This window comes from Perna viridis, chromosome 15, assembly GCF_037379345.1.
Source record: "Perna viridis isolate PV_CMFRI_1.1 ecotype Kerala chromosome 15, ASM3737934v1, whole genome shotgun sequence".
NCBI classification, from domain to species: domain Eukaryota; kingdom Metazoa; phylum Mollusca; class Bivalvia; order Mytilida; family Mytilidae; genus Perna; species Perna viridis.
In genome coordinates, this window is record NC_142459.1 from 21,666,665 (window position 1) to 21,684,072 (window position 17,408).

General features: G+C 35.1%; 1 protein-coding gene across 1 annotated transcript; it reads left to right on the forward strand.

Moving 5' to 3' along the window:
- Positions 1–1,818: 1,818 nt before the first annotated feature.
- Positions 1,819–16,614, forward strand: LOC148597456 (uncharacterized). Its single transcript, XM_088563113.1, has 10 exons — positions 1,819–2,057; positions 3,941–4,057; positions 7,524–7,575; positions 8,490–8,525; positions 9,053–9,367; positions 10,858–10,947; positions 12,062–12,295; positions 12,862–13,002; positions 15,394–15,554; positions 16,402–16,614. The coding sequence occupies exons 1-10, from the start codon at positions 1,863–1,865 to the stop codon at positions 16,585–16,587; spliced, it is 1,527 nt and encodes a 508-aa protein (XP_088419239.1). The 5' UTR covers positions 1,819–1,862; the 3' UTR covers positions 16,588–16,614.
- The last annotated feature ends 794 nt before the right edge of the window (positions 16,615–17,408 follow it).

The window sequence follows — 17,408 nt, forward strand, 5'->3', positions numbered from 1 at the left end:
TTTACATGATAAAAGTATTAGGAAAAAGCATTAAATAGAAGATTTTGCATTGTAACAAAGGGTTTCAAGATCCTGGAATCAATCAATAAAATACAGATCGGTCATCGGATATCAATATGTTCTACATGGAAAATGAAACTAGGACGAGACTTGCAGACCTTTACGACTACAAAATATTTTACTTTTTACATGTAAGTTGAAGCACGTATGATCGATATACGAATGCTTTATTCACCTATAATTTTCGATTGTGATTGCATTGGGACAGTTTTGTTGTATATGATTTTTTTTCTTTTTACATTAATATTTATTTTTGATTTGTACTCCAAAACTCATTAGTACCGCTCATTTAGTGGCGAATCCAAGGAAGAACAAACCGGGATCATTAATCTGATGTCCAATGATTTCCTAAAGAAAAATGTACTAAAAATATACAGTCAATATATGCACTTGCATTGATAGTACAATAGTAAATAACAAATGCGCTTGATTTTTTCTGGAACGACATGCTTTCTATATGTATTACATAGCTTTCTAGGTGTAACAGACTGACATTTTTTTCAACTTTTTAACAAAAAAAAAATATATTTCATTTAAAAGAAAATCCATTTCATAACAGGAAGCCCCTTTTATCCGCCAAACGGTTTGAAAACCTATTTGAATAGCAAAAAAAATCTGGATGGGGGTATTACTCATTTTCATAAGGAGCAATACTTTGGCGGATTTCTGCCCATCACCTTTGATTTTCAGCTCAGGGCTAGTTATGTACTTTCAGTATTTTACAATTCAGGTTAGTCTAGACTTATTGTAAATAGTTGTATACAGTTTTGTTTTGCTGATGTCCATTTGATACTTAGTTTTCGTCATTTTATAATAAATGGCATTTTTCAGTTCATACATTGTGTCTTTTTATAAAATCAAACAAAGCAGAAGTTGTTCAAGGATGGAAGGTGAGAAAAGATAGCATTTATAGAGTTATAAATGCCTTTTTGGCACGACTATTTTCCAGTAAGACAGAGTAATGATTCTTAGTTGACTTGCTGTTAGCCGTTAGGTGGCAGCAGTGTACTAATTAATTATTCATGAATTGTAGCCATTGTTTACTTGTAATGGTCAGTTTGTAGCCAAAGTATTTTCACTCCCCATCTCCCTCCTAAACCTGTAGTAAACTAGTACTTTTTATTTTATTTCATTTTTATTTTTATTTTTTTTATAATTTTTTTTTCTTTTTCGTTCTTTTTCGTGTTATGGCAAAATTTTGTAGCAATGTTTTTTTTTTAAGTCTTTGTTACAAGACGGTTGAGTTTTAAAAACACAAGCACATGTAAATAATGAACTGTTATATGCTTTACAATAATAGAGAATTTGCCTAAGATTAGGTGCCACTAACCACCTTGCAGGTATGTGAGTTATAGGGAAACTTTAAAACGGTTACAGACCGTATAACCAGTCTTTGTTCGGCATTCAGTTGGTGCGCTGATGTTAATATTGTATGAATTTGCGTATGAAATTTGCACTTGCAAGAGTCATTGTTCTTGATGTGCGGGTGTATTTCTAAAAAAAAAGAAAGATCTTCATGGAGAAAGGATATAGTTAAATTATAAGATATACCGTCCAAGAAATCGTTTGTTCGGTGTCTTTTTTGTACAAGATAATCGCCTCCACTATTGTCAGTGTCTGAATGTTATGAATTGGTACTTAATGCGTCTCTTCGTTGTGTGAGGCTTCTGGCAAACTTAATACTAGTATACTTTCATTCACTGATCATTCGAGAACACAGGCATCGGAGATGTTACAATTCCTACACAACCTGCAATATACATTGTACATAGACAAGATAAGACAATACAAGTACATGTATCATGGAGATTAAATCTTCGTCCCAGTCGTGTGTTGTCTGGTTAACGATAGTTTATACGACAGTAATTCTAACTTTATCATCATGGCAGTATTATAAAACATACACATTAAAGAAGGATTTTCAGTATGAGTCACAGCTGTTGGACACTCTGGAGAGACAATGTTTTGGGGAGGGGAATTATGATAAAAAGGAGATGGTAAGTATCCGTTTACGGTTAAGTGCATGTCAAAGTACATCTTAACAGTTAGACAAGGGCATTTTGATGTAATTTACAGGGGCTCAAAAGGTTGGACCCTATTTATCTTAATAGTATGTAATTGTTTTACCATTATAAGATAATAAATGTAGCTAAAAAGACCCTCTTTTTTCTAGAACCCCTCTGGACCCCTTTGAAAACTTCCAGATCTGCCCCTGCCCTGTCTAATATGCAGAACGTTAATTGGTGAAATGCAAATCAAAACACCAAGAAAATTATCAATAAGAATTTGTTTGATAGAGAAAGGAATTGACCAATTAAATGTAGGAAATACAAATGGCGGGAAATTCAACAGTGTATGCACATTGCAACCAATATTAATATATCAATAATTCTTCACCCTTCAGCATCTTTACTCTAAAAGGTTTAGTTATGTGTGGTGCATGTAATGTTCGTGTATTTCAATAATTATAGCACCATCCCAAGTTAGGCTTAGAGTGCACCGTGATAGAGCGAAGGACTTGGATGAAATAAAAGGCTCTGCTATTGTTTTTGTTTATTTATTTTATTTTTTATCATTTTATCTTTTTTTTTTGGTGGGGGAGGGGTATTTGTTCATGCATGTATATCACGTTTACTTTATATATATCCGATTATTTAATAGGTTTGTTGGGACCGACCCACGATTAAAGGCTAGGGAGCGAAGCTAGAGGTAGAATTTGAACAAAAATGGGATTTCATGCAAAAAGAAACATTTATTTTTGGGAGCGTACGCCCGTCACGTCAGTCCTTACATACTCGCCTGATGTGATATAATTAAATATAAAATGCTGAACTCAGTATTGAAGTGAAACAATGACGTCAATTTCTCCACGAACATGGATTACATGTACCATGTTGACATACATGTAACGTACTCAGCATAAACATATAATGTTGGTCCAATGAAATACACCAGGATTGTGTCTCTTTAACCACAAATTATTATTTAAGTTATTTATCATTTAAGTTCAGTTCGTTTCAATAAACGGTTATGTTCTTTTAAAAGTCTCAGTTTGAAATTTTGTTGTAATGTAAACTGCATTAAAATTCAAAGAAGTTATCTCCGACAAATTAGAAATACTATCGGATTCACTCATTTAAAGGGAAAACTCTTGTCTCTTAATCTCACAAATTGAGATTATTCTCCAATCTTTCTTTTTAACTCAAATTTCGACCAAATCAGACATCTTAGACTTGAAGATTTCAGGAAAAACCCGTGGATATTTTAAATTTTTATTTAAATTTTTACGATTTCTTACTGTATATTGCTTTTTGATTTTGAACTAGCTTATATAAAAGGTGAGTCATCTTTCGGGGTAGGTAGAGCTTGTTGTCTTTTATCTTTTTTGTTAAAGTGTTTGTATTTTGTATCGATCTCAAGAGTTAGATGTTTAATTATCCGATTTTAACAGATTTTTATAGTTCGTTTTTGTTGTATTTTCCCACCACTGTCCCAGGATACACAAACAATGTTAAACCTCGTCAAATACTTTATTTGTCTGTCCAAAGCCAGGAACCTGTATTCCACTGGTTGTCGTTGTTTTTTTATGTTCATTGATATTCTTTACTATAGGTTAGATAGATTTTCGTCTTTTATGAATACATGTAGTTTTATTTCATTTATTTAGGGACCTTTTACAGCTTGCTTTATGGTATGGATTTTGAAGACCACGTGGTGACCTGTAAAAGTTTAATTGTTCATTCCTAGACTTTTGGTGGATGACCGACTTATTGACAATCATAACACATCTCCTATTTTATACTAGTATTACGTATGTTTTTTCCGCATTCATGTTGAAAATAAGTACGGGATTAATTCATGAATTTATGTATTATTTCAGTCAGAAGAATTACTTACATTGTTGATTGAAGCTGATGACGGAACTGATACAAATGAGCGAAAATCACGACAAACTTCGTCTCTTGAAGCCATGTTCCAGCAGTTAATGACCCTGCAGGTACGATGTATTTTATTTGGGCCCAACGTGTCCAACTTAACTGGATAAACAATATCGAGTATAGATTTATCCACCAGATAACATGTATAGATTTTGCCAGTCTATTTTCGCCATATATTTTTTTCACAGCTATAGTTTATGGTGTACTTATCCATGATTTCACTACCAGTGATTTAGTACCTACATGTATGTATATAAAGCATTATGCACATGACTACTTTCAACTTTACGCGTACTTAAGTAGCGCTCCAGCTAAGAATCATGCAAAATGTGATTCATGGTGAAAAAGCCTAAATATTTTTATTTTTGATATTTTGTTTGAATTGCTATAGTAAACAGAAAACAATTTAGCAAGTTTTTCAGTTTTTCATATAACCCGTGTTCTTATGAGATAAAAAGTATATAGAATGCTCTGTAGATTTCAAAATTAAGGGAGATAACTCTGTAAATGACATCCAAATACAATATAATCTGTTGGATTTTCAATGTTGATTACCTCCTCAGAGAAGGCAGATGTGAATGAATAATTACACATTTCATAGTATAGACCCATAAAACAAATTAATTACAAAAATAAAAATATGTAACCTTTTTTGGGGTGTATCACATTTTTCAGATTTTTGCATGATTCTTACAAAGACAGTTACTTAAATACTCGCGAAATTGTGACCATCCAAGGGAGAGCAAATTCATAGTTGCATATGACGTGTGGCATTGATTCAATATAGAGAAATTTGAAGTTATTGCTTTTAATAAGAGTGGCAAACTCTTTAAAGATATGCGTTTAACATTTTTTGGTCAGTTGATTGAATGTGTCAATAGGTCCTGGGTCCTGACAAAGAAAAACGATAAGCTGTTCTAAACTGTCATACCACTGAACAGTTCCTGACATTTTTCTGCGTGACATCGTTTGTAACAGGAACTAAAATAAAAAATGAATACTGTTCAAAGTAGAAGATAAGAGCATTAAATCATTTCTGCATTACGTGGTTTAGAAAAAAACAAGTCAGAATAAAAATAATCATTTCAATATAACATGAAAATGAACCAAAACAGTTTTAAATGAAGTAGTATCATAAACTGTTAGAAACTGTCAGGAACTGTTCTTGGTAGAAACTCTTCAGAATGACGTCAAACAGAATAGTTCTACCTAGAATAATTCATGACAGAGAGTGTCACGACCAATGACAGATTATTTCAGAGTTTGTCCTAAACCATGACAAAGCCTGACAAGGTGTGTCATTGGCATGGACAGTTTCTGACAGTTTAGAACTGTTCTATGACATCAAACCCTGACTATCACAAAGGAGGTTAGATTGTAGGATAATGACATGGTTATTGAACTGTTGAAAAACATGGCCACAGTTACTTAAAATAGACCATAGGGGACAGAGAGTAGAATTTCGCATATATCTCCAAAACCGGCAGTGGGTCAAATAAGATAGTCTGGAAGCAAAGTCTGTACATTTTGTATAACAAATGACAAAATCAAGGCAAAACCTGGGAAGTTGGATAACCACCGCATCGCAACTATAGTAAAGCAATGTACAGCCTAAGAGGATCCATTTTTCTCGTTATAGTTTCGCTTTTTACACTTTGATCTTAAGAACGATCTTCTATGGAAACGCAAGTCACCTGATCGTAATTCTGTTTTCCGATTGGCCAAATACTGATAACATAGTGGCAATCGACAAAAACTGTATAGAAAATTTGAAATTACCTGTCGTGTGTTATTTTCTCGAAAGAAATGTGGAAACTTAGAAGTTAAAAGAACAAAACTTTACTGCGTCGGTTATCTTTTTTAAAAGATAGAACTTTTTTTTATAAGATTAATACTCTATTTAATTATTTGACACATGCGTCAAAGCCACACGCATGTACTGTTCTGAGATACAGTGTATGTATGGTAAAATGTACTTTTGTTACAGGCAAAACGTATATAGAAGAAAAGCTTTATTCTTGTCCCCTGTTCAAGTGTACATGTAGATTTCATTATACACCTTTCAGATGTCAGTAGATCTGATGTAAATTATCTATTGATGCCCTAAAATCAACAGTAGGACTATGGCATCGTCTACATGGAGTTAACTCTCATGAAATTAGCCTTGTTTATTAATCATATAAATTTAAGGTAGTAGACCTAGAGTAAGGGACACAACTCTTGCAAATCATTGGAACGTTTGTATTCACAATTTTATACCAATCTCATGTAAGCATCAAAGTAACCTGGACTGATTTCATTCTGTTTCAAAGGGAAGCTTAAAAGGCTTTCGTGAAATTGTATATGATACAAACATATCACTGATTTGAAGAGTTTTGTCCCTTATCCCACATCTACCTCCTTAACTATACACTTATATGTAATCTCTGCTTCTCCAACACAATTTGAATGTTATTTGCAAAGATGGGTAATGGACGTGTTTGGCAGAACCAAAATACATTCTATAGAAATAAGCTTTAAAATCTGTTTATGACAAGCTGAAAGATAATATTATTAGATTTTAGAGTGCTGGTTTATTTAGAGATACGGGTAAAGCTAAACACAAGCTTAGAACATAAAGGAAGTTAAAAACATAGTTTGAATTTGTGAAATTGTTATTGGTAAATATTTGAAAACTCATCCTTTCTAACTTTGCTAAGTTAAGAGTACAAAAAAAATAAGCTACAGCAACCATTATAAAGAATAGGGTCGACAACTGAATATTCCTCTATAAAAAATAGGGTCGCCAACTGAATATTTCTCTATAAAGAATAGGGACGTCAACTAAACAGTCCTTTGTAAAGAATAGGGTCGCCAACTAAATTGTCCTTTGTAAAGAATAGGGTCGCCAACTGAATATTTCTCTATAAAGAATAGGGACGCCAACTGAATTGTCATTTGTAAAGAATGGGGTCGCCAACTAAATAGTCCTTTGTAAAGAATAGAGTAGCCAACTAAATAATCCTTTGTAAAGAATAGGGACGCCATCTGAATATTCCTTTGTAAAGAATAGGGTCGCCAACTAATTATTCCTCTATAAAGAATAGGGTCGCCATCTAAATATTCCTTTATAAAGAATAGGGACACCTACTAAATATTCCTTTAGAGCATAAAATATGTACTGTACATGTGTAAAACATGAATTGTCAACTTTCCTCTCATCTGTGGCAACAACCGTTCAGCACCTACGTATGGAGTGTTCATATCACAACTCATACGTTATGCCGGAGCTTGCCGAAACTATGCAGACTTTTTTATCGCGCTAGAACTCTAACAAATAGGCTTCTGGAACAGGGTTATGTTGCTACAAGATTGAGGTCATCACTACAGAAGTTTTATGGTCGTCATCATGAACTCGTTGATCGTTACGGGACTTCAAAACTTGTCTGGTGTAGGCAGGGTTTCGGTTAATTCAGGGTTCGGTTTAGACAGGTTTCAGTGTAGTTGAACCTTGTTCCCTGATTTTTCGTAGTTATATCCTTACAGGAAACTATTCTTGAGCAACATTGCTCGTCCAACAGCTCAATTTGTGTTCGTGGTAAGTATGTGTTCGTGGTAAGTATGTGTTCGTGGTAAGTATGTGTTCGTGGTAAGTATGTGTTCGTGGTAAGTATGTGTTCGTGGTAAGTATGTGTTCGTGGTAAGTATGTGTTCGTGGTAAGTATGTGTTCGTGGTAAGTATGTGTTCGTGGTAAGTATGTGTTCGTGGTAAGTATGTGTTCGTGGTAAGTATGTGTTCGTGGTAAGTATGTGTTCGTGGTAAGTATGTGTTCGTGGTAAGTATCATGCTTTGATTAAGATGCTATGTGTTAATAGTGCAAGCTGTCCACGTGATTTCGTTGCTACAGACACCAAGGCTGGAATAGCTTCTAAAACCGCGAAAGTAGACGATACCGATGTCTGTATTCGATTTGCGTTAAAACTTTTCACAATTTATTGTAGCTACTTGACAATTTCCGATGTACAATGAAGAAGCAAGATGACCGATCTTCTTGTCCCATTACACTTGAAATTTCATTGCGTTTTCCCGCTATTTCTTATTTTTTACAACTAAAAGTTAGCAACCGTGGACACTTGTTTACTGTTTAATGACGACAGTCAAAGGTAGTAAATAATATTCTCAAATGTAAATAAAGAGTTAACTGTAATGAATATGAAGATTGGGGGGGGGGGGAGGGGGCAACAATCGTCGATTTGAATTTGGGCTGACAAAACGATACGTAAGCGAAAACGTACCTACAGGTTTTGCAAACGTCAACTCTAAACACAATATCGTTATCACCAATCCTTATGCAACTATAAAAAATAATTGAAAATTAACAATGCAAACTATTAAAAAATAAAGTTTAAGCATGCGTAAAAAGTCGTTAAATTTACGATGCGATCCAATGAAAATGCACGTTACAACAAATGTTGTGGTTATGGTCTCCTAAATATAATTCTTTGTTTTAGGATTAAAAGGCCAGCCTGGTGTGAAGGGAGATAAAGGTAAAACCTCCACCTTTCTACTTCGGTCGTTATGAAGACCAAATAGTTTCAATACATAATTAGTTCAGATACCCGAACTTTCATCCCCTTACTTTCTAAATGTATTGAATATAGTCAATTCTCTTTTGAGGGGTACACACATTTCCTGAAACTCAAATTAAAATTGGTTTCAGACCTTTTTTATGGATTTAATTTAGTATTGACTTAGCGGGTCAAACTTGAGTTTTGCTTGGCTCCGAACAAAAGGACTAAATTATTTTCATCTTAAATTCTTTGTAAGATGACTACTTTATACTTGAGTAATAAGGATATTTCGCGAATTATGTCGAACCAATTATAATTTTAGCGATTCTTTATTGTCGCATCATTGTGAGTTAATGTCCTACAACTCTGAAAGAAAATGTTAAGGTAATGTTTTTGCGCAAGTTGAGCATCGAAAAAAGCGGAAATTATACAGTACCTTGTGTAGTTATTATATAGTCTGTGTTATATCTGTTTATGTATCTATTTTATTCCAACGCATTCAGGACTTTCCGGACTTCAGGGCGAGCCCGGATTGCCTGGACAGGCAGGCAATACTGGTTTGCCAGGACTACAAGGAAAACGGGGACAGAAAGGAAATTCAGGTCCACAAGGTCCTCTTGGGACTGCTGGAGCTACCGGACCACAGGGTCCTTCTGGTGATCGAGGTTCTAAGGGTGACATGGGAGTTAAAGGAGAAAAGGGAATCAGAGGGAATGCAGGACTGAAAGGAGAACCGGGAAATCAAGGTCTTAAAGGAGAGATTGGCGACTCCGGAAGTAAGGGTCCGAAAGGAGAACCGGGTCTCAGAGGCTTAAAAGGTATCAATCGTAGATATTTTATCATTATTTAAAGGACGTGGCGCAGTCTAAATCGTACAAATACATGTACAAATGTACAATATTAGAAAAAAAAGACATGAAAATCATAAAAATATACTTTGTTCAATGTTTGTTTATTTTTGGAAAAATTATGGAATGGCGTCATTTAAAAGAGCAAATTACCAAAGAACCAACTGAAAATGATTTTTTAAAAGTGATAATATGTAAGAGAATAGAACATATTTAACCCTTAGTGGCCTTACTCAAAGATTGGGTGGTACCATCTCGTCTGTCCGAATTCTGTCGCAATTATCTCGGCTCCTAATGGGTGGATTGATTTCTAATTTGTTGTCTGGCTTTATATCGCAAGCGATTTTAGGTGCTGTCCGATATCAATTTCCTGTCGGCTTTTTTCATTTTATGGAATAAAAGAGAAAATTTTCGTCGCAAAATACGTCGGCTCCCACTAGATGGGTCAAATTCAAAATTGTTTTGTGGCTTTATATTGATGGGGCATATTTGTAACGAGGCTTTATATTTAAAGTGCGTGTAACTAAGTGCTAAGAAGATTATGGTCCGAGACAAATTTCTTTCTTGGAAAGAGTACTAGTATGTGATAGATTAGGAAGACCACAATCTCCGATTTTGTGTAACCCAACACGAAGGATTTTTCCCTTGAGTGGCAATTTGATGCTCTTGTAGGTTCGTAAAACTGTCGCAGATTCGTCCTTTAATGTGTATGGTTAAACAATGGCTGTAGTAATTTTACACAGAAAAATGCGGATTAAGTATAGTTAGTTTATTCTATTCATTTTAATCTGGACCAATTTTCATGGGTTTTATTCCCTAGTTATACGACCGCAAAAAAATGCACAGTCGTCCATGTCGTGTTTCGTCGTCGTCGTCCGTAGATACATGTACTAGCATGTCTTAATGCGATATGGTTGATCTTTATTCAATTTTACGACAAGGTTCCAAAAGCTCATAGCGAAGTTTGGTATTGATTTGGGTTGAGTACTTCAGATCTAAACATGTATAGAACGCTAGTAAAAACAAATGGATATTAATTGTACTATTTTAATATAATCTGTAGCACAAAATGTCATACTGACTTTATGGGCTAAGACCTGACAATTAATGACTGAGGATCTGAAAACAAGCATTTACATGACATCTGGACAATAACTTGGCTACAATGGAATGAGTCTCTTTACAATTATACATCAGGGTACTACAATGTACATGTATACTACAAAGGGAATGCTAAGATTGATTGTGGGGGTTGTGACGCGAATCATGTTAGAATAAGGGACTGCAAAGAGGTCACATTGATTCTTATCCTGAGCCAAATATTTAATCACAACCAAATTTCAGAGCTGTATTTAACTTGAACGGTATTCCCGTATATCCATACTTAACTGCTCCCGGTTTGACCTCTTCGGTCGTATCAAGCTGCCTTCGCAGCACAATAATTAAATCTCCATTACTAGGAGAAGTTGGAGGCGAAGGAATGAAAGGAGAGCCTGGACCCAGAGGGCCTGACGCAAAAAGCACAAAGCAGGATTGTCTGTGTAAAATAAGTAAGTACAGAATTAATCAAACATTGAGTTAAAGTTTAAATGTTATAGTGATTGTTTACAAAGACATGGTAAAAATTCTACGATTTATATTTTACACAATAAACTCTGAGAGATACTACGTGCTGTCCCGCAATCATGATTGAGTTTATGTATCCTACATAATAACACTTAGATGTACCGCTGTGACATCTATGGCAATACCGCCTGCACTAAGTCCAGCGCCCTCGACCACTCGGCAAGCTAGGCTATATGAAAATATAGCTTTCGCTGGCCGGGTCATTCCTCCTCGTAGGATTAATCTAGGGCTGCAACTTAGTACACGATGTATGGTAGTACGGGACAGTTCATTTTAGATGTTATTATGTAGGATAGAGGATCAAATTAATGGTCTAGGGCGCTGGACTTAGTGCAGGTGGTGTTGCCATAGATGTCACAGCGGTACGAGTTCGAGTCACGCGGAGGGAACGACAAAAATTTGCTTCGCAAATTTGACAGTTCTAACATCGTTGGGAATTTTTCAGACCCTTCTATAAGTTTACGTTATCCTCCCTGTATCAATTTGATCCGATGGAGCATTGTAGAGAATAGAGTCGTCACATTCTGAGACGTTGTATAGATATATATAGATATATATATATATATATATATATATATATATATAGATATATATATATATATATATATATATATATATATATATATATATATATATATGTACATGAAATTGGTTAGAACTGTGCATGTTTTTAAAACAGGGACAAAATAACAATGATAAAACATACATTATGTACAATTGTAGTCGTCAAACGTGTGAGATACAGGCACAAAATTATTCAAATAAGATACTTGTACTTATGAGGGGAAGTTATCTTTGACTCCGATTTGAAAACCCTTGAATATCAACTTCACCCTCCCCGTTTTTGATAATATAAAGTAATTCAGGAAACTTGAGGAATCTGTAAAGATTATCTTTGTAATACTGAACAGTTACGCTGAATTATTCTATGGAACACAGAACTATTACCAACTAGAATACATTTCTGCAAAAAATGGCTACAGTTTTGCTACATGTTCCCTTTTCCTATAATATTTTGCCCTGCTGTTTCCTTTGCAGAAGACAAATCGGCTGATAAGGTGCCAGTCAAGACACGTGATTTTATGATCAACTGTACGGGCGGTTCTGGGTACATCACGTGGATGAAAGACAACAAACTATTGGTCAAACGATTGCATGTGTCTTCAGACAAAAAACATGTGACGATTCCGGATGTACTCCCGATGGACAAGGGAAATTACTCTTGTTATTCTAATGGAAGGCGTATCTCATCTTTTCTGCTTAAGGTCGATGGTAAGGTTTTACATTAGTCAGATAACTTACTCAGAATTCATTTTTTGGTCGATATAATTGATATAACTGAACATTGTACATGTTGTACTTAATATGTGAATAGGCCAGAGAGAATCCGAAAATATTTTTTTGTGATAAATTGATGACACCGATGAGACCTTGAACATGTACGTACAACGATATACATTCATATTGTTTTCTCCGTTTTACTAAGAATGACATATTCAGGAATTTTCGATATTTCATAGGATTTAAATGCGCCTCAAGTAAATTATTTGATATTAACTGCATAATAACTGATTCTCGGCGTATACACTTTAGCTCGGTACCCATGCCAATAGAGAAATAATATTGACCACCCTTAAACAATGTTTCATTCCCCTCGCGACCCTATAGCTCCTGGCTTTGGGTAGGTAGATTGGGAAAACATTTTTTTCAGAGCATCTGATTCTGTAATAAGTGAAAAACGTTTAAAAATTTTAAAAAATCTTGTCCTAGAATCGCAATAAAATTTATATTATAAAATATAATATAGTTATGAAAGTGTTTTAATAATTCATTTTCAGGAATAACCAAATATGACTGCGACTTCAACAACAGATCGTTATGTCTTTGGAGACAGACCACCAGTGGAGATAATTTTGATTGGATACTGAATACAGGGAGCACGACATCCGTCAGTACAGGTCCTTCTTGGGATCATACAAGTAAGATTTTGGATTGGGTACTAAACACGGGAAGCTCGACATCCGTGTCTACAGGTCTATCTTGGGATCACACAAATAAGATTTGGGATTTGGTACTAAACACGGGAAGCACGACATCCGTGTCTACAGGTCCTTTTTGGGATCACACATGTAAGATTTGGGATTTGGTACTGAACACGGAATCCAAGCCACCCGTAGCCGTTGGTCCCACCATCAAATATGTTTTAATGTACAAATCTTTCTTTTGATTTATTTAGAATATTTATGATGAAATCTGTTTATCTTTTGGAATCGTTTATTTTAAGTGATATCAGAGCATTAGGTAGTAATAATTTTATGTTCGATTTTATTTGATACAACAAAGGAATAATGCGTGGCACCCCTCCCAAAGGAGAAGGGTCATTAAGGACCTCCATACGTCCAATTTTTATTAAAACAAAAAGCTGTAATTCGTGATGGCAAACCGTTATATCCAAGGAGACGAATGTCTGATCTTACTGTGTACGATTACTTGCATGTTGTAAACGCGGATTACTCGAGTTATTGCTCTTTGAACGATCGCCTATCCACCGGAAAAACGGGTTCATGTCCGCGATTTCAGCATTGATAAGGTAAAAATTCAATGTGGCCGCATAAAAAGAACAACTTCAAACTTTATGAATGAACAGATATGATTTTCCCAATCCAAGATTAAAATATTTTCGTGTTCTTTTCATGCGGCCAGTGTGAAAAAAAATAAAAGTATGACCGGCTATATGAAATTCAGTCCGTTATCTCGGAAAATAGCACATAAGTTTAAAAAAAAGGTACAAATCTTAGTAAAGAGACTAAAAGCCTCGAAGAAAGTGTTGAATTACCCCTTTTTGTTCAATATCTGTAATTAAAATACACCACTCTGTCAACGACTAAAATAACACCTTGTCGAATGACACACAAACAACCCGGCGTGTCCAGTATTTAACTATTAGCCGAGTTTTTGTTTTAATAAAGACCCATTCAACTAATCAGATGTTGCAGTACTTTGATACACAACCAGGCTAATAGTTACAGACCCCAACCATTGCCTTGGTCACGTTTAAAAATATTTGTTCCCCTCTCCCACCCTAATCAGGCTAATGATTTTTCTATGGCAGTTTGACCATTTGTGTAGGTAGTCTTTGATTTTTTATTTGACAAATTTTTTTTGAAAAATGGAATGGCTGAAAAAACATGTACCTTGACATCAAAATAAAAAAAATGGGTAAGTACTAATTTTGATGGGTCAGTAGCTACACGACTACAGGGAGGGGGGAACTATAAACGTTTTGGTCCCTACATCTGAAATGTAAGCTAACAAAAACAAAAACAGGTTTCAGGTTAAGTCATCACAGATTCATTGATAAACATGTTTAGAAAGCATATGATATAAAATTTCAACCTGGCAGCCCAAGTAGGTTATTGGCAGTTACTATTACTTGAGGTTTCTACCAAAGACCCATTCACCCTTTTTGTGTTAACACATTAGTCGAGATAAACATATTTGATGTTGAGAGTAAGCTCCTGTGTTGAAGGTACCGAACCACATAATTCCGTTAGGAATAGTGTTAATTGCTTTCTACATGTGGTATTGAGATTTTTTAATGGAATTTGTCTACATTTAGAAAATGTACATTTTTTCATAATATGATTACCTATAAAAGATACGGTGTATGGGCGAGGCAAACACGTTTGCGCACAATTTCAGGATTTACGGTTACGCACATATGCTTGCGCAAAAAAAAAAATTGAATACATTTGCGTATACTCATGTTTTGGATTATATATTACGTTTGCGCACAGTGTAAAATATTAAGATTTTCAAAAAATAGAAGTAATACCTTGTCGTTAAATTGTTCTTAGATTTCACGCATTTTCATTACTTATTCCTTTTCTCGTTTTTCAGATGGTAACTCACTCTGAGATGTCCGAATTTTCAAATAGTTGTTCGTCTGTATACATTAAAATTTGTCCATAAAGTCAAAAATAATTGGATGGCTATGATAAAGCATAGTGCTCAATTGTTTGGGAATATTTTCGCAGACATTTATAGTGCGTTTGGTGTTAAAATCAGGATCTGCCCAAATAGTGTGCAACCGTAGAACATTTTCTGAATATTGACTTTGTGCAACCGTAGAACAATTTCTCAGGTAAATTTGGCGCAAGCATGCAATCTTTTTTCCACTAGTGTGCGCATTCACACGTTTGGGCATGTGCTGTAGAAACGTCACCGTAAAATATATTAAATCCTTCCTACTTTAACACTCTAAAATCAGAAAAAAATGTGTTAAATTTTGTCTCCTAGCGAAATTCAGTCTTTGTTATTATTAATTATAGCTTCTTAGTCTCATATAAGATGTTTTCAATTTGATACAGCACAAGATGGATACTACCTTTACATAGAAACGTCAACACATAACTCAAACGATTTCGCCGAGCTGGTTTCCCCTACAATGCCTCGGAACCAGGACAAGTGTTTAACATTATGGTACAACATGTATGGGTCAGATATAAAGAAACTCGAAGTAGGAATAAAGGTAAGACGAAAGCAAACAAATATCACGTGCATTTTTTATGTAAAATGTTGGGCATATATTCTTTTTATTTTATGTGGCTCGTTTTCGTTCGTTTGTTCATCCCAATAAAACTGGCGGATCCAGAAATTCCGAAAAGAAAAGGACTGCCTGGCTTAAGGAATAGCCTGCCCCAGTGGGTTCAAGTTTTTTTTCTATAAAACCAAATGTTTTAAGAAAAAGGGGCCCGTGCACCTGGATATTCCCATCGATCTAAATCTTCGTTAGACTTGAAAAAGTAATAAGAAAACGTGTGCTATTTGTTGTTTCCGCGTTTGATTTCTTCTTTATTCCTTGGGAGATACATGTATTTGGTCTTCGCTGTATCCACGGCGTATTATCTATACGCTCATAATATCTAATTATATAATGCAATGAATAATTTTCAATATATGATATCGTCGATAGCCCAGAAAGCATACGGAACCCGGGTTTTATTAACACATTACACATAACATACACTAATAATATCCTGCATAATCATGGACGATTTCGCCAGTCAGGAAAAACGAAAAAAACTCCATTTTATTAGGGAAGAGGAAACCTCTGTCCGGACCCTATGCGAAAACCGTCTCAAGATATATACCTGGACTGCATATTATACAAAAAAATGTAACTAGAAATATACCATAGGAACTTAAGATTTTTTGGCCTGTTGCGTAGGGCTAGAAAGTGACCACTAGGAAGATTCCCCCTAAAACTATCGTCACGGTCCTGTAATCAAAATGACTCCGCCAGAACCGTAAATGCAATAATTTTTCACTATACTGGCGGAACTTGAAAATAATGATACCTTTCACTTTACTTTCAGAGTCTCGGTTCGTTCCATAGACTAAAAACAATCTCTGGTGCTCAAGGAAGTGCGTGGCAAAGACTAGATGTAAATGTGACGTCTACCTCAAGCTACCAAATTGCCATCAGAGGATACAAAGGAATTAGTTTCCATGGTGATATCTCTATTGATGATGTCATAGTTACGGACGGAACGTGTACTTAAGAAATTAATGAATTATTGAACACCGGGTTTCAGTTTCTTTTATTTGTTATAATTGATTTTACAAGGTTTTATAAAAAAAATATTGGATATTATACCGGGCCTGTATATTGCTATCACCTTGTTTGTCAGTCCGTTACACTTTCTGTAACAGATTTCTCAGCTTCTAATGGAGTGAATGTGTAAATAGTTGATGTATTTCTGTTGCATGACGACTTGAACCTCATTTTTCCTTTTCAAGTTCATCGTCGTTCATCTACTTCCTGTTTACCGTATTGTAACTTGTAATTTTCAAGGCAACGCGTAATGAAATTGTTCGAAACAGATTTCTCAGCTCCTATTGGATAAAATGTTATAATATTTGGTATATTGCTTTTGCATGATATTTCGCACAGTGCTTCGTCTACCCCAAGAGAATCTCATCGTATTATGTCGGGGCTACATCTACGGTAACCCCTATAGAGTCTGAGTGTATACTCCTATGTCGAGGCAACATCTACCCCCATAAAGTCTGACTACTCTTATGTCGGGGAAAGATCTACCCTTAGAGAATCAGACTGTACTACTACATGTATGTCGGAAATACATTTACCCCTAGAGAATCTAAATGTACATGGATATACATCTGTCCTCTTTTAGTGCGAGTGTACTCAATGTCGGGTTTAAAATGCCCGAGTAGTTTGGAGTACACTCGAATTGAAGCTATATCTATCCCTTTAGAGTGTGTTCCTAGTGACAGAGCTTCATTGTACATGTATATCTAATAGTATCATCATAGTGTGTGCCCTTCTTGTTAGATTCAGTATTACTGCTAGGATTGGATG